Here is a 23,517-nt window from a genome sequence, read left to right as displayed (position 1 = left end):
GCCCCATTTGAGCTCCATAGTTTACCTCCTCAACATGTCATTGAGGTCTGCAGACACCTAATTAACACTCATTAGGTTCAGTCGTGTTAAAACAATAAAGCAGGACATCAGTTCTTGCGGACTGACATTGAACAGTGTGTTAATTGCATTGTAAAACTGAAATTTTCCAAATTTGTTGTGTTTTTGCCTTGTTACAGTAGCAAATGTAGGTCATCTGAACCTTAGAGGGGTCTCAGACACAGGGGTAAAAATATATGTGATAATTAATCACAGGAGCGAGCTAAACTTCGCTTTAAACCGCAATAAAAATGCAAAAGCCATAGATAAGGCCTGGAAAAATAATTTTTTAAACACCTGGATATAAAAAAGAAAAGCTAATTAGGATAAAATATCTGACTGCAGATTAAAATTGATAAAACATCAAGCAGGAGTTAAAAATTAGCTTTTTGGTCACATGATTAATCTAAGCTCAATAATTTCTTTAACATAACTGCAGATTAAAAAGTACTTTATGATGATAATTTATAATTGTGTTGTGTTTATACAAAGTTAAAAACTGTGTGCGGTTAATAGTATTTTTAAATAAACTTATTTTGTTTCTAAATCAAATCATGTAGCAGATTGCTGCTTTTCTAGTCAGTTTGTGCTGTTGCCATGGCGATGCAAAATTGTAAACATGTCAGTAGTGATGAAAAACCTGAGCTAAACCTGAAGATGTGGCGCTAATTGTCTCATCTCACTTTGTGACACAGGCCTGTGTTCTGAGTAACATCATCGGATCACAGCATAAAAAAACAAAAACAAACAAAAACACAAATAAGTAGAAAAATAAAACATGTAGAAAGACGACCCTGGCTGCTGGCAGTCAAAGGGTTAGAGAAAGTTAAAAGACAAAATGCCAAACTGGATCTAAAGGAGAAAGAAGCCCAGAGAATCTAAACTATTAAAGCACCAAGAGATAAGGCGTTGGGTTTACCGCTGCTGATCCGCCTCAGGATCGCCTCACTGCTCCTATTCACATTCAAAATAATCCTTCAGCGGCGCGAATAAGTGGCGAATCACGGGAACGCTCCAGGAGCGACCCAGAACCTTCTGCCTTTGCATCCGGCTCATGTTGTTCACATCAGTGTAGTGTTTGGGGAAGCCAAAGATCCTGAAAGAACAGGAAACTTTCTTAAAACCAGATCAACGGTAAATAGATGTAACCGATATGAACACCTCTTCAACTCATCTTTGTTCCCAAATGAAAGCTAAACAGTAATAACAAAAGGCTTAATCTCATCATTTATTTGTCTTGCAGAACTTGAGCCATCTTATAAAAATTACAAATAGGTAGAAAAAATAACATATAGAAAGATGTGTCTTTTAACATAGAAAAACTAGTTTGAATGAAACTTTTTGTGTCAAAACACAGCGTAATCATTTATCAAAGTTGAATAGTTTCTAAGTTAATGCAACTTTTTTTCCCCCTCTTCATGATGCTTTTTAATTTTTGTATTGATACAATGTATGGTCTGGGATATACGGTAAATGAAACCCAAAACAGATGGAGTCTTAAAACCCTAAAACACTCCAAATATCAACCACTGCTGGAGTGCCAGCACTCCAGCATGGCAAAAACTGGTAAACCAATGACACTCACTGTTCCATTTCAGTGCACCACAAGTAGTCCTCCTTTCCGTTCATGGAGACAGGAAGTGGCCCCATCTTCCCTTGCCTTATGGAGTTAGACTTTGTTGTGATTGTGCGAACTTTATCAAACTGCAAAATCACACCGTTAAAAAAAGCACAATTCAAACTGCAATGAAAACAATATGGAAATAAAACACATAACAAACATGAGGTTACCTTTGCCGTCCGACCAACTTCCAAACAATCCTGCAGAGTGACTTTATCGTCAAGAGAGGTAGCCAGAGGTCTGGCGGAAAGCAGACAAACTTAATTTATATTCAACTTTAGAGCAGAGTTATGTTCAGCAAGGCTGCAACTAACAATTATATTAGTTATCGATTGATTTATCAATTATTCTAATGGTTAATCAGATAAAAATAACGTGTACATTCTGCAGGTTTTTCATTTAAGCCTTTTTTATTCAATGCTATAAATTAATGAAAAGATGTAAATAAAGAAATGATTAAATTTCCTCTTTAAATAAGAAAATAAACATTTTAGTTCCTAAAATGCAATAATATAACATTCCTTCAGCGAACATTTTATTATCTGTTATGGAAAGAAAAGCGCTCTAAAATTTGATGTCTTATTAAGTATTATTATATATTTCACCAAAAAAATAAATCATAAATCAACAAATTATTGTTTATATGTAGTTTTTTTTTCTTTTTAAATCACAAATCTAATTTTGGGAGTCAGTTCTGCATTTTTCTAATTAACATTTTTGAATCCTGAACAATAAAGTGTAGAATTATTTGTTGTGATCATAAGGGGATGCAACAAAGGATTATTTTAGTTATCAATTATTCTGACAACTAATTGATTAATTTGATAAGGAACTGGCACATTCTTCATATTTTTTATGTCAACTTTTTTTATACAATATTAGAACTACATTAAAATATGCAAATAAACAAATAGTTCAACAACGCTTGACCATTTGCAGCAAAAAAAATAAATAAAACTTCTAACATCAATAGGTGAAAAGCTCAACCCTTGCTGGTGGACTTAACATCAGTACAGTGTAGAGAGATTTTTTTTTACTGAATGTGAACCAGTAAACATTAAAACTACGACACTTAATAAGACAAAGAAGATATATTTTTTATTTTAAATGCTAAATATATATCTATATATATATTTTGGCTTATTTGCAGCTCTAAGGGCGCTATTCTTTCAACAACTGGCCTGGTTTGAGTCTATATCCTCCAGTTAACGGTTAATCTACTACTAAATTATATTTTAATAGTTTACATTTAATAGTTTCAGCTTTAACACATGGTAAGGAAGGAACGTGATTGGATTAGAACGTACCTGCTCATTCCAGGTATGTTTCCCCAGAAGTATCGTGCTCTGTGAGCAGGGCTGACTTTCACTGCATCAACAAGCACTGGGTTGCACTGGGAACAGAGCAGAATTCCCATGTTAAGCATCCACATTAACCACAGCGGTTTTACCTCCATCATGCTGTTTAAAGGTCTTCACCTCCAGGAACCTGCAGATGTCGGTTTTGTCGTGGGCGCTCATCAAAACCACGTTCTCAAAGAGCCAGAAGAATGGACGGTTGTCGTCCTCCTTTGGCTTCAACAGGGTCAGAATGCGGTAGAACTCGAAAAAGAGTCTCCCGGTGCCCTCTGCAGGAAGAAAAGGGAGGAAAAATGAGGCAATACATAACAACAATCAAATCTCAATAAACTTATCACCCCTTAAATTAAAAAAATAATTTTTAGACGTACCAAAGAGTCCTTTTCTCAGTGGGTTGACCATGGACAGGTCGTTGCATGGGCTGCCTCCGATCAGGAGGTCAAAAGGGCCCCATTCAGCCAGCTTAAGCATACATAGAATAACTTAAAATCAGTTTTTTGTGTAACCTAACTTCAGCTTTAAGTGAGGGTCTCACATGTTTTCTTGTAATGGTGCGGACGTCGTTCACATATTCAATCTTCCCCTCGTGCTTAATCATTCCCACAACAATCGAGTCATCACAGATCTCAGAAGCGATGTATCTTTTGATCTTGAAGCCCAAGTCTTTGAGCACCAGATATCCTGTCGCAATGTCAAAGCATTTATTATTAGCTTTAATGAATGTTTTTTTTAAGCGCTTGGTCTGTTTTTATAAACAATATGCTTCCTTGAAGAGGTTAGGATAAGTTTATGGACAAAAAAACCCATTTAACAAAATTATTCTTAGATAATGAGTTATTTTAGGGCCTCTTGTCACTTTAAATCCAAATAAGCGCTTGGGCTGTTTTTAGAAGCAGTTAAGACACAAATAGAAGAATAAAATTGTGTAGTTTCCCGCTATAATCATAGATCCAACCCTTTAATCAATAAAAAAGACACTTTTGTGTAGCTCAAGCTCAATTATTGTCACACTGACACAGAAATTGCTTTGTGTTTTCATATATAAAAACATCTACAGGGAACCTACCTGTTGCAATCCCATCAAAAAGCGAGAGCACTTTGAGTGGCTTTCGTTGATCAGCAGGGATAGATGGGTAAATCCTGTGAGGCTCCTGTGGTTATTAAACCAAAAGAAAACAAAAGTTTTACAGAGAAAAAACTAAATTTCTTCCAACATTTATCAACAACACATTAGATCCAGTGGAGAGCTTTTAGGAAAACAAAACAAAACAAAACAAAAAAACCTTTATTATCAAAGTGACAATATATTGTAATTTCTACAATGTAATGACAATTAAATACAAATTGCAAAAATATTCACCGCCTTCACTGCAAAAACACAAAATTTTACCTATTTTTTTTGGTTTAGTTTCTGATGCAAATATCTTACTACAAATGAAATAACACAAAACTAACTTACAAGTAACTAATTAATTAATATTGATTACAAAAAAAACACTAGTTCCTCTGTCAGATTATTTCATTTATAACAATAAATGTTATTTCATTTATAACAATAAATGAAATAATCATTTGTTGTCATTGATCAGCTCATAAAGTGGTAAAACCAACTTACCAGACCTGCTTGGAACTCTGCCTGGGTTGCTAGGTAACAGCTGAGCAATTATACTGTTACCTAGCAACCCAGGTAACACTAGGAAACATGAAAAAAGTTTCCTACAAAACACCAAAAGAAGCACTTCCCTTCACTAAGTTCAAGTCTGAAATAATTCCTCAAAAGAAAAATAACTTGAACGTAAAGAAATGAGATGTAGATGTTCATGAGCTTTCCAGAAATCTAAAATATTTGCACTTATAATTAGCTTTTCTTATGTTTTATAATTTAATTTGATCTATTTATTTTATGTTGAGATGCTTTTAAGTACTTTAAACATTTTCACTATTTGTCTTGTACAATTCTGCTTTAACTAAAGAACTTTATGTTTATTAGTCAATGTTGCCTTTATAGACAATGTTAAAAAATAATAAACCTGTAAAACTGCATTGTTAAAATACAATGGGTTTACTCTGGTTTTATGCTGGTACAGGTACAGTAGAGAAAACAAAGATAAGCAGACCAGTGAAACCAGTTAGTCCGGAGTCCTGGGAGAGTTCAATGCCCAACCTTAACAGCTCACAGCTGACTGCACCCATGCAAATATACTTGTTAGCATTTTATCTGCCACCATTCAAGAAACAATATTTTACAATTTCAGTACAAAGACAAACAGTATGAATGTAAAATTAGAAGTTTTTACCAAATGATGCACCATCATGTTTAACATGGTACTTACAAACTCCATGGCGCTGTTATTAGTGAATAAATCCTGAATTTTGACACTCCAGTCTGGTCTCAGTTTGAGGTTTCCGTCGCACTGCGATGGTTCACACATGAAGCAGCTCCAGGGGTCGATGTCTTTCAGTTTGTCGAAGGTTCCTTCGGCTACCAGGATGTCCAGGCAGTCCTTACAGAAACACCTGGACGAAGAAACAAAGATGGGAGGTAAACCAACTTGAAAGGAGAAGGGAGAAATGCTCTAAGGTGGATGAGACATCTTTGAGAAAACAAAACAGATAAAATTACACTCCAGAAATCGTAATTAATCAGAACCACCAGAAGATGGGAGTTTTATTTAGATAAAAAACGATACTGAAATATGTGAGATAAAGACATACTGTTGCTTTCAGTGTATCTTTGCCTTTGACCTGACACACAGTCCAACACACACTCATGACCTCAATATGTTCCCTTAAATGACTTTCAGCTCTTGACTTTGAACATTATTATGTATACAGACAAAACACACTTTCTTTCCACAGCTTTTTACAAAGCTATGGTGATAATTCACCATAGCTCATCATTTATGTTTTGATGAGAGACATGAGATGTTTTTCTTCTGTAAAGACAAAGTACACAGTGTGTTGGCAGTAGATGGTCACTGGCTCATTGTGACAAAGAACTAAAGGTGCTAACAGGAACCATCCAACCTGGATCTCCATGTTTGTGTCAACTGATCATCCTGGTCCGTTTCTTCTCATCAGCAAAACAAATGCAAATCCTCGATGACGGATTTGTAAAAGTGAAAATGTATCCAATATGCGTTCTAGAAAAATATACGTAAATGTGTAATTAATTAATTAATTAATTTCCTCCTGAAGCATGATTTTCTCTTTTTTTTTTTTTGTACATTTTGCCAAGTTGCTGAAAGTTTAATTTGGATTCATGAGACAGACCAAAACAAAGCAGTGCATAAAGTGGAGGGAAAGAAATACTAACGGTTTTGCGCAGAGTTAGGTTATAAAACAACGTATCAAGATTTAAACATCTCATGAAGCTGTATTCGAGCCATCATTTGAAAATAGAACTCTATCAAATTCAGCCAGAGCTAAAGAGAACGGTTTGGTTAAAGGATGTATATGTGTTATAATGGTCTAGTCAAAGTTCAGACTTAACAGCAACTGAGATTTTGCTGCAAGGCTTCAACATTGATGTTTATAAACACTCCAATCAGGTCAGGTTTGGATGTGTAAAATGAATAGAGGGAACCCTAAAGACTCGGCTGTCTTTGGAGCAAAAGCTGGTTTCATAAAGTATGGAATTGTAGGGACAGTTGAAAAATAAAACACCACACTTTTAAGATTTTACATTGAAAACATTTTTGAAACCCATCTTCTGCTTGACAGTTATACATAACATTCTGCTGATCTATCGAAACATTTTTTATGCATTTTGTTTTGTTGAACCCACTGAGTTAAAGCTGAAAGTTTGAACTTCAACTGCATCAGAATTGTTTGTTTAATCAATGAACTGGACGTTAGAAAATGTTAAAGGATATCTTAGCCTGTAACTTGTATGTTTATTATGACCTGCAGCATTTACAGACCCAAGAAATTATTGAAAAGTTAAAGTAATTCAGTGACATAAACAACTAGATGAAACACATTATATAAAGTAACTACACATAGCCTTAATTTCTGTCAATTATGATGATTTTCTGGTTACATTTAAGATTAACATATGACATCAGACCAAATAAATAACATTTTAATACAAAAAATGAGAGCACTACGAAAAGTAACACTTGCCTAAAAGGTTATTTTCAAAAACTACTTTTAGTCTGACAAACAAATGAATATTTACATTTATTGACAGAAACTCTATTCATCAATAATCTTATTTTATTCCATTTATTTGCCTTCTGTGTTTGTTTCATGATATAAAAGCACTAAAAACAGAGTGAAGACTTTTGTGTTTACCTGCAGCAGCTGGCGTTCCCACACAGAATGACCTCCAAGCCCGCGCAGCAAACCGTGCAATACGACTGGTAGCCATCTTCATCGTAACGATACAGCGTCTCTGTGAAGTTCTCCTGCAAACGGAGACATTTCAAGGTTTCCCCCAGAAAACGTGCTACGCCCGGTGGTTAGGACACAACAGAGAGGATTCTTCTGTTGTGTTTTTGAATTAAAAAAGGTTTAAAGTTGACAGGAAGTTTGATAATATCACGTGATAATTATGCGTCATTGATAGATTGGAAGATTAATACCTGAACATCAACTATAAAGTCTTAAAAAATGCAAACATTTTAAAAAGACTTAAATAAATAAGTAATGCTTAGCCTGGTGGAGGCACAAGCAAAGCATGGTGACCCGCCAGGCTTATAATACACTGGGGAAACCCTGGATCTGCTGTTGAACTGAACATCTAAACTCCCGGCCCGGACGCATAACGACATCAAGGTGGGTTGTCAGATTACCTTGCATCTTAGACAAAGACCGCCTTTAAACAGGGGATGCTGGATATCGATCTCAGATGATGCACAAGACAAGCAGAAATCTGAAATAAAACAGGGTGTTATTAAAAAAATAAAGTGTATGTCTGAGACTTTAAATCTACAAATTGCAAATTTACCTTCAATTGTTTTGCCTTTTTCTTTCACCTTTTCTTTCAGTGATTCTGTAAAGAAAATTATGAAAAGAAACCACATGTAAGAAAACAAAATTAATGTTAAATAACTAAAATGCTTCCTATATGCCAAACCTCTATTGTAAGGTGTGTTGGGGGCTGCTGCCCTGTTTTTATAGACATATTTTCGTTTTGGTGGAGGTTGATAGTCGGAGGAAGGAGAGTCGCTAGGATCTTGATTTGAAGAGGATTCTTCTAAATGAGAGGAAGAAAAAAAACATTCAGGAAAAGCAGAAATGTTTGAGACACAGATGAAGTTACAAACAAAGACTCTAATATTTGACACAGAGTTCTGGAGTCAATCATTTCACAGCAATGAAGCTTACCCAAAGTCGGCTTTGGTGTACAGAATTAGCATCTGTGTAAGACAGACCGTCATGTTGTGTAGTTGCATTTATTTTCCAATACACCACTAACTAGTTTAGCTAACGGTAGTTTTGCTAACCCTAAAGCACCAACCCTAAACATTAGCTCCGCTAACACTAAAGCACTACATCAATACAATATTTAGCAAAAGCTAATGCTAAATCGTTGATACCTTCCGTGTCCTGAACTCTTATATGTTGTTATATGTTTTTTATTATTTATGGTAAAGGTCATAGTCACACCTCCAAAAACCTGCAACTAAACCTAATTTTCAGATTTTATCATCTATCTTAAAATTAAGTTTTAATGCTGAAGCTATTCAAATTATTTTCCTTGAAAGACTACAACCTTCCAGCACTAATTTGAGTTTGATATTATAATGTACATGCTCTAAAAATGCCCTTAGATAATGTATTTATGTTTGTCTTGTTCTCTAATGTCTGTTTTATTTTGATTTTGTTTGTTTCTTGTTTTAAGTAAAGTTAAAAACAGAACTGCTGGTTAAACAGTCTTCACCCACTTCAAAACAAAAGCATGAATATAAACATAACTCTACTTGAAGAAATCGTAATCACCCAATAACCAGAACTTCAACAGAGATATCTGGAAAAATTAGTTTTGGGGAATCTAACTGCGCTAAACATTTTCAAAGTTAGCAAAAGCACCAAGTGAAGAATTAGCTCTGCGGTTAGCACATTGGCAGAAATATGACCAAATGTTTTCTCTTTGCTTAACCATCACTTCAAATAAGAACAAAAAACAAAACTGAAACAAAAATAAAACTGTGAAATTGAAATGAAGAAAATACAGAGTGAAAAACATGAAAAATATGCCAAAAACATGCAACGTTTTTATCCAATAACACTGTCAATCACAAATCCATATTCTTCTCACTCTTCTCTTTTCTTTCCATCACTTATGTAAGTACCAATAAAGACTCAAGACTAGAAAATATAAATAATTTGGTGATTCTAACTGAAACAAGAGAAGTTTGGTCAGATTTAATTTCAGAAAATGAGAAAAAAAAGGTTTGAGTGTCTTCTTTTGGTGTATGTAAACTTCTGGTTTGAACTGTACATTATTGGCATGCAGTGTGTGAACGCATTGGACTTCGACGATTACAGCTCACCAGAAACTGCCTCCAGGCAGCCATTGTAACTGCAATATTGTATATTTATGACGTAATTACGACAAGTCTGAAATATACAATTTGTTATGTGGTTATTTTATGCTGAAAAAACTCAAGAGATTGAAATGTAGAGATTTAAGGTAGAAGGAAAAACATGTCGCCATCAATTTTACCAAGAGGTGCAAATCCCTTGGCTCCTGTAGGCAGAAATCCTTCAGAAGCCCAATCTACCATCATCTTCAGCTCTCGCTCTTTATCACCTTCTGCCTTAGAAAAAGACTTCCCAGATCGTTCAGCTGCCAACTAGAAAATAAAAATGATATGAAAGTCAGAAATAAACATATAATGTTAAACTTCACAGGAACAGGTTGGTTTACAGATAAATTTATCACTGTGAAATAAACAAATTCATTCCACGTTTGTCACTCTAAATCTATTTAACTTATGATTATTGCTAAATTACACATGAATCATAACTTAATTTTAACTCTTATCTAACAATCCTTGGAAAAGTAGAGATAATTTTGACAAAAAAACACAGTAGTAATACTTTGCTTTATAATAAGAGTAAACATAAGAAAAACTGCATTTCCTGTTTCAAAATAAGAGCTCACAACACAGAATTATTTGTATTTTTAAGCTTTTTGATTGGATTTTTTTTCCTAATTTCAAGCTAGAAACAACTGATTAAGACATAATTACACCATTATGCCTTACAAAAGCATATACAGCTCTGGTAAAAACTAAGAGTCCACTGCGCTGAACCCCATTGAAAACAACCTGGTTATTCCACCAAATATTGATTCCTGGGCTCTTCCTGAGTTAAAACATTAGTATTGTTGTTTCTAAATGAATATAAACTTGTTTTCTTTGCTTTATTTGAGGTCTGAAAGCACTGCATCGTTTTAGTTATTTCACCATTTCTCATTTTCTGTTAATAAATACTTAATTTTTGTTTGGAATCTCACAGACATGTTGTCAGTAGTTCATAGAATAAAAGAACAACATATAAAAAGTAAAATCAGAGAAACTGATCATTTTTAGAGGTCTCTTAATTTTTTTCCAGAGCTGTATATTTGGTTTAAATATCCGGAGATTCAACTAATTTTTCTATTCGTCTTGAGAAAACAGCTCAAGCTCAGTCAGATTTTATGGAAAGCATTTCTCAAAGACAATTATTGCCATAGATTTTTATGTCTAGTACATGGATATTCATTGATCTACACCACTGTAAATCTGGTTGTATGTTTAGGGTCACAGTCCTGCTGGAAGGTTAACCTTTGGTTCAATCTCAAGTCCTTTCCTTAAACTTTAAAACTACGCACAATTTTGTGTCAGCTGTTTTGAGCCATGGTGCAGATTTCAAGTTGTGAGTAAATAATGCAAAGGGAAGGAATGCAGACAAGAGCTAAAAGACATAACAACCATTGAGGAAAGTGAAAACATTCCCTTTCCATGCTGGCTGCGGGTAGCAACATGTTTGTTCTGATTACCTCACAGATTTGGTAGATGGCGTCCTTATAGACCGGCAGACTGGCAAAGGAGTTTTTGCAGAAGCACAAAGTGAAGAAACTAAATGGCTTCAGCCTTTCTGTGCTGACCTGCAACAGAAACCCGACACTCAGTTACAAATAAATATTAAAAATTAAAACTGTTTGACCAGAGCAGCAGATTTTACCTCTGAAAACATCCCATCGCCGAACCATTCCACCCTTCGCATGCCTGGGGGAGCGTGCTTGGATTTCCACGGCATCACCAGTCCAGGCCACATGGACATCCCAGTCAGTTTCCCCCACACCAGTTCCCCCACAGAGAATCCTTTCCCATCCTGCAGAAAAACAGAAGAAAAACAAGACAGAGACATTTCATAAGACCGGGCGTCCGGTCTGTAAGTTAGATCAACCACACTGTCAGAAATGGATAATTACCTGGTATTGACCTTTGGATGGAGTGTTTTTACTGGACGGAGAGATTCCTTCAAGCTTAAAGAAATATCAATGAAGTCAAATTATTACAACTAACTTGAAAAACGTGTAATTTTTCTATTGTAGAAAGCTTTAAGTCTTGAGTGTTGAACTCAGTTTCATTTTGGGCCACATCAAATATCTAAATGTTCTTAAAGAGCCAGAATGTATTGATTAAACCCATTGAACTGTTAAAATATCTATAAAAAGCTATTTGTTTTTTGATTCAATAACTGTTGCTTAAAATTTAATAATTTTGAACATATGTTCTCACTGATCAATTCATCCAGGATTTTGTTTTTTCCCCCCCCAATCAAAATCACAGATTTTGTGGCGCTAATTTAGGAATATCTGTAAGGAATTTTAACAATATTTGCACTAATGTATGTTGTTTTTACTAATCGCCATATTTGTCTTGGACAATAACTTGACATCAAGTAAAGCTGAGGCAGCAGTCATTCAAACCCAATGTTTTTGGTCAAGTTTGAGAAAAACATTTGCATTAAAAATGTGGGGATTTGTTGATTTTGTGTGAATTTTGAGAATCTGTGAAAAACTGGAGGGACTAATTGATGTAATTTGGAGTCTGGAGGGCCACAAAAAAATCTCCAGTGGGCCAGATTGGCCCCCAGGCACTGAGTTTGACAAATGTGCTTTAAGCAGTATATTCTCCAGTTTTGTTCCCAAAAAGTATTTACATTTTTATATTGAATGTCTGCAATAATTACTCAGACCCTCCAGGATGTTGTGATGTTTTTTTCTGATTGTTGCAGCCTAAAATCACAAATTTTGCAGTACTTTTTCCAAAAAGTTGTGATTTTTAAGCCTTAACACAATCTTAGAAAAAAGTTTAAATTGTTGACCATAACCTTCCCAAGACGGACTTTAACATAATTAATACTACAGACGCAACAATCCGATATTTTCTGTATCGGTGATGATATTGGGAAAAAAAAAAAAAGAGTGAACATATGGCCGATCCAGAAGGGCAGATCTATTCCGTCTAATTCTATGCTTTGTGCTCTGTGCTTTACTTTCTGAGCCGTTTGAAAGAAGGTTTGTTGCTGTTTATTTTCACACGTTAGACCAAAGTAATCAACCTCTTATTTTAGTTTCTTTAACATTTATTTCGCATTGGCTCTTATACTCCTAATTACACTGACTGAACAAATTAAGATTATAATGGTTCCTGCAGCAAATAGCTCTGTATGTTACAAACAGGTATACCTACCTCTTCATCTATGGAGTCCGCACCACTTTTGCGGCCTTTAATTAGGCCAATGGGTTTGGACCAGGTACCAACACCAGCCTGAAAGACTTTTCGGGCCTGTGGTTTCTGGCGTAAGCTGCTCTCCCAGCCATGACCTCCCCTCCAAGCTCCCTGAGACAAAACACACTCATTTCTTATCCAAATACCATGCACATGCAAATACACAAACAAAACAGGAATGTCTTGATGTAGGACAACCAAACGTAACAATATACACTGATCAAGAAAGTCAGGTAAGAGGTTTAAAAACTGGATCACTGGGGGGAGATTCAGATGTTTCTCGGGTCCAATAGCAGAGTTTAGATTTGCATTTATGGTCTATAATCTAATCAAAGTCAGATAAGAAGCAAATAATAAACATATATTACCTCATGTGACAGAGAGCCGTTCATCAAACCATCACAATCTAAAGAAACAAAAGGTACTTTATTACTAATGGCATCAGACACTTTCAGTGCTTACTTTTTAAACTTTGAAGGCTAGAAAGATTTTTTAAATGTTATCAATAAAAATTTATTTATAGTTATTTAGGCTAATAAACGAATTTATTTTTACCGTTTATTTTGATAAGGCGGACTTCACAAGGCTTCAAATCGAAGCCATTCAAAGCTGGAAAAGCAAATCAAGAGATAAAATATGACAAAATATGATTCTAAAACATAAATCATAACGTAATGACAGAAATGTGATGTTTTTCTAGGGATGCGAACAACCGACTTACGATTAATTGTTGATTAATGGTGTATAAGACTAAAATGATCTGCAATCAATTAACTAATAACCTCGCTTAGAGGTTATTAAGCAGACGTTGTGCTTAGTGTTGTAGTGTGGAAAGCTTCCAGCAGAGGGGGCTGCTGGTCATCTTTAAGCGGTGCCAGTTGATACAGAAACAAACCTAGCGGGGCCATACCAGAACGGGAAAAAGAAACTGTCCAAACAGAGTTTGGTTCGGGTTGCAAAATGCACTTTATGTGTTTCTGTTTTGAAATATCTTCATTCATTCAGCAACCTCAGAGGTTTCTTTTTATTATATTTTATAAATATGTCTGAGTTTAATAAGGTGGGAAAACCACATTTTTATCCAGTCAGTATTTAATACAGCTGACACAAAATAATGTTAAGATTTAAAGATTATTTTTAACTCAGCATATTATGAAAATGTTTTCTTAAAAGACAGTCGGCTATCTTGATACATGAGAAAATTCAAGTATTTCAGAAAATGGCCACTTAATGAATCATTAGTCAATCGATAAGATCAATCAACTTTAGATTAACTCATTAATCAATAACTTGCATCCCTAATTTTCGTTCATCTGCTTCATGGAGGATCGCTTTGTACCGGCAGCGTAAAGGTGGAGGTCTTTTTTGCTGCCGTTAGTGAGAACACGGTCAGGTATGACCTCACTTTCGCTTTCTGTGACGGTATCACTCTCAGAACACGGTGCAACATCATTGTTGTCTAAAGCCTGAAGGAAAGAGGACAATATCAGTTATTTAGTTGAAGCTGCAGTTTTTATATATTTGTTAAAACTGCCACCATGTTGTGACAGACAATCTATGAGACAAATTATCTGCCTCATATAATAGTTTCATGACATGGTGGAAGTTTAAACAAATATGTGAAATTTTTTTTTTATAAAAGTTACATACTGCAGCTTTAAATGTAAAAGTTACAATATTTTAAGGAAGTTGTTGGAATACCTGGGATAAAACATGCTGAGCATCCAGTGGAGGACATGGGAATGACAGCAGGGTCAGAACCAGCTTCCTGAACACTGAGCTGGGCTTTGTGCCTTCAAGTACCCTCGCCCAGTGATTCTCCAGTGTGTCTCCATTCACTCCCTGGTTACTCCTCTCCTCCTCCGCCTGCTGATACTCCCTGAACTTCTGTTTGAGCTGCCTGACCTCCTCAGGGGAGCTGCAGACTCCCAGCTTCCTCCCAAGCTCCTCCATGGCTACATCGGTAACCTTCAGGCTGCTCTCCGGGTTTAGCAGCTGAGCAATGTTTCTTAGCACCGTGTCGCTTAAAGGCAACTCCTCTGCGATGCAACATGTTGCTGCAACATAAAACAGCAGCAGCTCTTCTTGTAGCTGTGGCAAAACCTCTGCAGCCTCCTCTGTTTTTAGGAAATCTTCCATGTCTTTACCACCCAGATTGAGGTCTGGGCGTGAGAGGTGGTGCTTCTTGTTTTTCAGGATTTGAGCATTGTGCTCGTTGAGGTAGCGAGCGGCAGCATTGGGCTGAAGGAAGCGAGACGTGTACGTGCTAAGCAACATGCTGGCTTCTTCCAGGATGAGTGGCATCTTAGCCCAGGACGATTCCTGAATTTGCTTTTGAAATGTTTCCAGTGGCTTTAATGCGTAGTCCAGCGACATAAACATCGCCTTGACTTTGGGATTCTTCAGCTGGGAACACAATGACTTGCCTTTTTCTTCATCCTCAGGACAGGAACTGAAGTAAAGTATCAAATCACTCCATATTTCTGTCAATTTGGTGACCAGCTGGTGGAATCTAAGGCAGCTGATGCTGAGGTAAAATGGCTTGCTGTTTTTAGTGATATCTGAGTCGAAGAGAGCCTTGAGGTTGTCGTTCTTCGTAGAGCAAGAGGAGTAGTGAGCATACAAGTCGACCAGCAGCTCCTGGATTTCACTGGGGAGCTTCTGAACCCCAGCGTGATACGCAGCATCAGCAATAGTGTACAGGCCTCCTAAGGCTATTATGTTCGGGTTCAGCTCCCTGAGATGTGAGCAGATTTGCTCCGAAGCTTCACTGTCACCGGGGTAACAAACAGCGAGGTTATCGGTAGAAAGCTCGAGTCTTTTCAAGGCCTGCACCACCGCCGCTGCTGTTTGGTCTCCGGCTCCGTCCTCCGACTCAACAGCGTCCAGAAGACAGATGCGGTGACCAGAGGACTCAGAGTCGAAAAAGCCCAACAGAACGACGGCAACAGTGTCGCCATTTCCAGCTGCCAGTGCTTCGTAAACGTAAACACAGTAAGGAGTGCGGTTGCTAACAGCGACGAGGTCTTTGGGGTACTTCAGCCCCAGTTTGCAGCGTGCAAAATGTCTGGAGACCTGTTCGCCTTTAGCAGACCCGGTGTAGCAGCGGTTGAAAATGAAGCGGACAGCCACGTCACTGCAGGGGAATCGTTTGCCGACTTCAGTTTTATTTTGACACATTTGGAAATCTTTTGCCCTTTTTTGGTGTTTGTTTGTTTCCATGTGCCGCTGCAGCTCAACAGCGCCCCTCCTGTACGAAGACAGGTTGGTGTGGCAGATGGAGCAGTAGGTGTGCTGCTCTCCCAGGGGGCTGGGATCGGCCCAACCGTATTCCTCCTTCCACTTTTCAGTGTACGGAAAAGTTTTAGTTGTCCTTTCAGTGCCGTTTGTTTCCATGTCTGAGTTATCTGAAAAGACAGAAGAATTTGATTATACTGAAGAGGATTGGGGCAACTGAAAAAAATTAATTCTGACTTTTTTTCTCCAAATTTTGGCTTTTTTCTCAGAATTCTGAATTTTATTTCAGAAATCAGACTTTAATTTAAGAATTTTGACCATTTCCACAGAATTCTAACTTTCATCTCAGAATTTAGATTTTGTTTCTCAGAATTTTGACTTTTTTCTCAAAATTCTGACTTTAATCTGAGAATTTTTACAACTTTCTCTGTATGTTGACATTTTTTCTCAGAATTGTTTATGCACCATCAGGCAAATCCAGCTTCAAAACTCAAATCTAAAAGCTTTCAGAGTGGATCAAATGGAGGTTTACAAATCCTATAACAGAGAAGAAACTGTTATGTTATGTTATTTTCCCCCCAATAACATAATGAACATTCACCTAAGAATATTTATTGTTTATTTGGATGTTGACATACATTGACACAGAATTAGAATCCCGAGTTTAAATTATGAGGAATAACCAAGAACGTTTTTTGGTTGCCCTAATCGTCTCCTGTAAATTAAAGCCAACTAACCCCTTTTTCTTTTATTACACGGAGGAAAAAAATTAAAAACGGGTACCTGAAGATGGTGAAACTGGAGTTATCTCCTCGCTGTTACAAATTGTTGCTTTCACAGGAGTAGATTCTTTATTTTTTGTATTTTCTGTGTAAAAAAGTTTTAACCACTTCATGAACTCATAGCAGGTTTTGAAATCTCCCTCTATGAGCCCGTCAACTGGGATGGTCTGTCACAAAACAAAAAGACATGAGAGAATTTAAAGACATTTTACAGAATTTTGCACAATCATTTATTCCCCTTTAACTTTTCACACTTTTTCACATTTCAACCACCAACATCACTTCATTTAGTGAATGTATTGTACATTTTCCAGATTTTTATTTGTGAATAAAAAATTTTTATTTTTCCATTTTCAGCTGTGATACTTTGTTTCTATAACATAAAATCTCAATAAAATACAACAAGGTTCCTGGTTGTAATGAAATGAAAAAGGAGAAATTCAAGAGGTGTGAAAACTTTTCCAAGGTGCTTCCTGAAAGAATTGTTTGTTATGAATACACTCTCCCTTACCTGGCGTCCTTAATCCCATCCATTGGACAAATCTAGGTTGTCTGAATTCTCTGCCGTCTTCTCCTCTTTAAACTCTGCCGGTGTCCATTATGACGCTTTTATTGGGCAGCCTAGAGCTCCACCTTTTGATTGACACCGCATTCGACCAATAATGTAATGAAATGACTTTTCCTAAGCCAATAATATCCAGAGAGCGACTTGAGCTCATTTCGACATGCCTGTATTCTTTCTGGAATATTTCTGACTGGTCAACTCGGAGACTAAATCTAAAGCCACAGATGTGTAGCCAACACGTGTCTTGTCATAAGGATATAAGGCATTTTAGGGTTTGTTTTGACATGAATCCACCAGCTGCATGCGTAACCACGTGTAATGTGTGCGTCTAAGCTGCGTCAAAGTCAGGCTCTGTGCGCCCTCATGCGTAACGGCGTTTACAGGACTTTTTCTCACCAACGGAGAGCCTCAAAGAGAGACGTTGTCAGAACATGTCAAAACTGGATGTATTTCTTCAGCAGAACTTCACAACTCACGCGAGTGGAGGATTATGGCCGTAAAAGTGCTGACAAGTTTTGGATCTGAGAATAAAGGAAACTTTTAGTCGTCCGCTGTTACTGTCATTGCGATGTGGGTAGAGAGTACCAAAGAGCAAGAATGGGGGGAGAAGGAGAGGTGGGTTAGCGTACAGTTAGAGGGGGTGCAGGGAGTGGTAGAGTATCGCAAGAGGGGGGATGAGGTCTCACTGTACACTAAACACCTTTCCATCCGTCCCACCCCCGCTCTGACGGTGGCGGCAACCTCCTAAATGTTTCCTGTATTCTCAAATCCAAAACTTGACAGATATGCTATTTTATTTATATAGTTCTAAGTAATTTCCACTATCAGAGGATTCCTCTGGTCAGAATCTTTCATTAGAGCCCTCAATGATGACTGTATGTTGAAGCACTGAGGAGTTACAGTCATTTGAAGTTTGTATATCAGGTGTTGTCTAAGTGTGCCATTTGGAGTCTCCAAACACCTGTACATCCTCAAAAATAAACATGTCCAAAATGACATTTCTTTTTGTGCTATTTTGATCAATCTTGAAATCCACGAGCAGAATACTTTATTCTACAGATTTATTGTATTTTCCAGTTCATACATTCAACACTCAATGTGCATTTACAAGAAATAAAAATGAAAAATCTGGGTGAAGCAAAGTTTTTCAATTTCTTTTGTGTTACAAAAGTACAAACTACTTACAGTTAAAGTATTTTTGACTGCAAAAATAGAAAATTTAGCTTGTCATCTTCATAAAAAGGCCAAGCTTCTGCATGTACTAGAAATTGTTTAAGAACAGCAGCTGATTTAATTTGGGTATAGCTTTTCAGGCACTTTTGGTGATTTTGGTCTTGCCAGTGAAGGGGTTAAAAATGTCGGCATATTCCTTGAGAACAACAGTACTTTTTTCCCATAAAGAGTGAATTTTGTCAATGCAAACACAGATCCATACCTTTTTAACACCCTTCAGGTTGAAGGCGTCCTGAAGAAGACTGAAATTGTGCCTGAAGTCTTCTTTACTCTGTGCATCAAACTTCACCTTAGCCATGTCAATGGAGCCAGGAAAAGTGCAGTCCATCATCTGACACTGGCATGCACCTGTTGAACCACACAAACAAATTTACAAGCTGTGACGATGGAAAGCAGGAAGGGCATTTGCAATAATGAAATCCAAATCATGGTGATAAAGGAGCCTCTTAGTATTGTATAAACCAGTTTTTTTTAAAGCCTTTTGGTGCTTGTATTACTTTAAGACAGGCAGCAGCAGAACCACGGTTTGTACTATACTTGTATTTATCGTTTTTGTTCAACTTCAGCCTTTAATATCCACTTTGCAATCACAAACTAAGATAAATCCCATTAAAATGATTCCTCATGAGATGCAAACTCAAAATAAAGCAATTATTAGGCAATGTTGTAGACCTCAGTATCCAAATATGTCTGGAAACTGAAGGTTTCAATCTGTTAAACCAACTTTTAAACAAACCCATAAGTTGACATGGGGGTTGTAAAGTGAAACAACAACTTCCCTATATGGTTTAGAGAAACTATGTTGCACAAAACTTCTGTTATGAAGTGTGTAGAATTCACTTTAAATGTAGTATGAACAAACTCAGTGCTTAAATACGTTACAGGGTGTTCAAAATGTATTTTTTATAATTCTATTTTTTACATTCGATCAGGTTTCCTCTTTGCTTTGATATTACCTGTTGATTTTTTTTAATGGTAAAATCTTCCAGTTAACTGTCTGTTAACTGGAAGATTAACAGACAGTTAATCTTCCAGTTAACTGGAAGATTAACTGTCTTCCAGTTAACTGGAAGACAGTTAAATGTCTTCCAGTTAACTGGAAGATTAACTGGAAGACAATCTTCCAGTTAACAGACAGTTAACTGTCTGTTAACTGGAAGATTAACAGACAGTTAATCTTCCAGTTAACTGGAAGATTAACTGTCTTCCAGTTAACTGGAAGACAGTTAACTGTCTTCCAGTTAACTGGAAGATTAACTGGAAGACAATCTTCCAGTTAACAGACAGTTAACTGTCTGTTAACTGTCTGTCCAGAAAGTCTGTCTGACTTTCTGGACAGACAGCTTTCTGAAAGCTGTTCAGAAAGCTGTTCAGCTTTCTGAAAGCTGTTCAGCTCAGAAAGCTGAACAGCTTTCTGAGCAGTTCAGAAAGCTGCTCTCCTGCTTTCTGAACTCAGCGCATTGATTTAAATATTGCAATAACAATTGTTTAATCTGTGTAAGTCTCTCTTCACATGACACAAACAGGAAGCTGCAAGATCCAATACAGTTTCTCTCCTATTGTGAACATTTTCATTAAGGGTGAAAAAAAACCAATAGCTTTTTAGGTAAAACCCAGAATTGTTAGGTTGAGAAAATACTATGCATAGCCACAAAAAAAAAAAAAAGTTTTGCAAATAAAAACAGGCCACGACTGTTTAAATTTGAAGAACAACTAACAGGTGTTGGGAGCTGAAAGCGAGGGACTCTAATGCTGACAGAAATGGCCTGATCTGATAAGGTAAGTCACAGATGATCCAACACCTGATTCAGGTCATTGAATTATCTCCTCAGAACCAAGTTCTTGCTAATGATGCAATTATTATTAGTAACATTTAATGCGTGCAGAGCGTCTGATCTCAAGGGCTGGAGTTGTCCATGCCTTCACCATGTGATAAAAGTAGGCTAAATGAGTATGATGAGCATGAAGTGACCAGTTCATATGCTGTAATTAATCACCTGTTCCCATCTCTTGCACATTTTTGAAGTCTGTTTTGAGCAGCCTGTTGATCCACGACACCACATAGAAACGGCTCGACTTGTCACGGATGGAGTTGGGGGTCACAACCGGAGAACCTGCCATGTTGTGCGTCTCTTTAAAAAAATGAAGAAGAAGAAATAAACATGTATTAATTTAATTCATCTGAAGGTAGCATTCATGCAAGGTAGTCACAGATCTGCAATAATTGGCTTAATTAAGGATTTGGATCTTAAGGTTGTGATGTGAACAGAAATATTTGGGCAAAAACATTCCTGGGCCACAGGAGTGGCCCAGGAATGTTTAACACAAACTGGATTTGTTGCACCTTAGTATGTTGAAACAAAACAAAGCATCTAGAAATAGTGTAGTTTCGTTAGTGGCGCCCATAGTTTCTTTGATGCCTGCTTTTATATTATTAAGTGTCAAGTGTCCAAGACAAGACTTTATTCTAACTAATAATAGACTTATCCCTTTGAGTTTAGTAGGGCATGACAACAATATGTGAAATATTAATATCACACAGAAAAGTCTGGCGTGAAATAAATGTAGGCGAATATATTCCAACTGTTATGACACAAATTTAACACAAATAACATTTCTCAACTTGCTAAAGTTTGCAGTTTGGTGGAAGTACAGATGAGAAAGTAGAAAGTAGGAATATATCCCAACCGGGATCATCTTCGCAATATGTACTAGGGATTTTAAAACATATCAGTATCAGCCCGATAAGTAAAACTTTGCAGACAAACGATGTCTATTTCCATTTTGTTGCCGTTTATGTTTCTGTTTCATTAGGACAGTGTGTTAGTCATGTGACAGTGACAGTGAGGTTGCTCAAGATTGTGGAGCGTTTAATTGGATAAGCAATGTCAGCAGTGAGATTGTTTTTTAACAGTGTCGAAAGAGTAGGGAGTACATTTAATACCGTTAACTGCAATATTAATATTGGAAATTTCCACATCGGTGCATCCCTAATATTTACCAATGTCACCATCATCACAAGACTTTCTGATAGTCCTACGTTTTTAATGAAACCGGATTTTACTACATTAGACAATAAAACAGGAAATTCAGGTAAGACCAGTTGTTACAGAGCTGCTGCTACCTTCTTTGGTTGCTTCAACACCACTTATTGCTTTGGTTCTTCCAGAAAACAGACCAATTTAGCAAGAAGGTGTTCTAGGATTTTGTAGAAGAGGCTTTCCACGAAAAAGAGTTTTAACACCAAAACTTCATGTAAACAGACGTCCCTGTCACTCGCAAATAAACAAAAAATAATGTTAATATCAGTATTGCCTTCTTTTACTTTCTTTTTTTTTAGCTACCTTGCTTCCATTTACTGTCAGAAAAGAGTTCTACTGCAATATTTTTGGTTAAGATAAACATAAAAATAAAAAAAACAAACATAAGTAAAGAGAAAACGCGTCACTTTTGGCATTTTTATCACACGTGGTTGCTACAAGTAATCACTGGCAGGCTTGGCTGGTGTTGGCGCTGCTCTCTCCATGACTGGTGTCTGAGGAGGGGGTTGGTGGGTGGAACAAGGCCGTTTCCTAATCTCCTTTTGTCTGAATGACCACAGGATAAAAGCTGAGATTTCTTCAATCAAATCAAAACGTTACTATTTGGTATTGCGGTTTAGTCGTATCTAGATCTCCCAGCTTATACACAGAAGGAAACCGCAGAATGTTTTATCGGAATATTGCGGGACACGAGTCATGACGCTGCGGGATATGCCCCCTCCAGGCCCCCTGCCATCTCCTCAATGTATGGAAAGCATGTGTGAAATCTCGCGTTATCTTTCTTGCCGCGAACTTCTTCACGACACACAACTTTTACTACCACAAAAACACGAGTTTTGGGGTCCCGCTCAGTTTAAGATCCTACTGTTTTGACGACAAGACACAAAGAAAACAATTGTGAGCGCAATAGTGACAACCGCGCCAGCTTGTATTGAATGTTGTCTCTCCTGGTTCAGTTTCCACATTTGTAATATCGACACATTTCGCAGTGGAGCACCAACAGTCCGTGTTTCCGTGTGAAGAAAGCGATGTTTATCTTTTCATAAACTATTGCGTTGTAGACAGGGATACATTTTACAACCATTTTATTGACGTGCACGCTGATACGGAACGCAAACGCGACTTTTCCCCACTAACTTGCTTTAGTAAACAAAATAGGACTGACTTATAGTTACTCCTAAGAATTCAAACCTTTCGCGGCTTGCACTGCTGGTTACGCCGGTCTTTGTTGGTGTTGCCTACAGACAACCGGGTTCACAAAAAGCCAGAACAAAGAAATGCACTCACTGGAGGGTATAAAAATAAAACTATTCTACAAGGAAAATGAAACAAAAACGGCTTGTTTTGTTATTATACTGTGGTTATATGATGGCAGACTTACCACGGCCGCTTCCCTATAGATACAAGACGGTCCTCCCTTTACTCCGTCATAGTCTTTTGGATGACCCAATAGGATGTTAGTTAAAAAAAAAAAAAAGGTGCTTGCCATAGCCCACACCCCTATAATTACTCTGTAATAGTCCTCACACAAATGCCGAATAAGGGAAAACAGTAACTGATTGACAATAAAGTTACCTCGTCCGTTTAATTCTTAGTATAATAATGATTTCGTTTTTTTTAAAGCTACTTCTGTCGAAAATAGTGTTTTACCTAGATATTATTTCATCAAACTTTTGAATTTCGAAAACTAAAAAACAAAATCGGTTTGGCGTATTGGCATACTACGTACATTTATTTCAACCTTGCGCAATGATATCCATACCCGATACGCGTCGCCGTCAGGCTAATATGTGGCTACGAAAGTGTTAGCGTGTTATGCTAGCACATAATCACAAATGAGATAATCGCGGCCGCTCTTGTTGTTTGCTTTTCGTGTCTGTTTGCTTTAG

The 23,517-nt window shown here is 37.0% G+C and overlaps 1 protein-coding gene across 4 annotated transcripts; it reads right to left on the bottom strand.

Annotated features, from left to right (window-relative positions):
- On the bottom strand, positions 1 to 23,073 carry LOC116711193 (uncharacterized). 4 transcript variants are annotated; one of them, XM_032550676.1, is made up of 26 exons: positions 23,010 to 23,073; positions 20,585 to 20,719; positions 18,790 to 18,935; positions 16,791 to 16,956; positions 14,472 to 16,177; positions 14,110 to 14,236; positions 13,326 to 13,379; positions 13,139 to 13,176; positions 12,732 to 12,881; positions 11,465 to 11,518; positions 11,215 to 11,364; positions 11,030 to 11,137; positions 9,710 to 9,839; positions 8,117 to 8,236; positions 7,988 to 8,032; positions 7,833 to 7,912; positions 7,333 to 7,445; positions 5,370 to 5,553; positions 4,103 to 4,187; positions 3,572 to 3,717; positions 3,408 to 3,498; positions 3,157 to 3,305; positions 2,986 to 3,071; positions 1,849 to 1,918; positions 1,643 to 1,761; positions 1 to 1,153 (listed from the first exon to the last, which is right to left on the bottom strand). In XM_032550676.1, the coding sequence occupies exons 2-26, from the start codon at positions 20,706 to 20,708 to the stop codon at positions 1,012 to 1,014; spliced, it is 4,383 nt and encodes a 1,460-aa protein (XP_032406567.1). In that variant the 5' UTR covers positions 20,709 to 20,719; positions 23,010 to 23,073; the 3' UTR covers positions 1 to 1,011. The 4 variants fall into 4 exon arrangements, with proteins under 4 accessions (XP_032406567.1, XP_032406655.1, XP_032406516.1 ...); XM_032550764.1 differs by lacking the exon at positions 23,010 to 23,073 and adding an exon at positions 22,794 to 22,994; XM_032550625.1 differs by lacking the exon at positions 23,010 to 23,073 and adding an exon at positions 22,820 to 22,994.
- Between the last annotated feature and the right edge of the window lie 444 nt (positions 23,074 to 23,517).

This window comes from Xiphophorus hellerii, chromosome 1, assembly GCF_003331165.1.
Source record: "Xiphophorus hellerii strain 12219 chromosome 1, Xiphophorus_hellerii-4.1, whole genome shotgun sequence".
Taxonomy (NCBI): domain Eukaryota; kingdom Metazoa; phylum Chordata; class Actinopteri; order Cyprinodontiformes; family Poeciliidae; genus Xiphophorus; species Xiphophorus hellerii.
The sequence above is the reverse complement of the archived record's forward strand: the minus strand, read 5'-3'. Positions and strand labels throughout refer to the sequence as shown.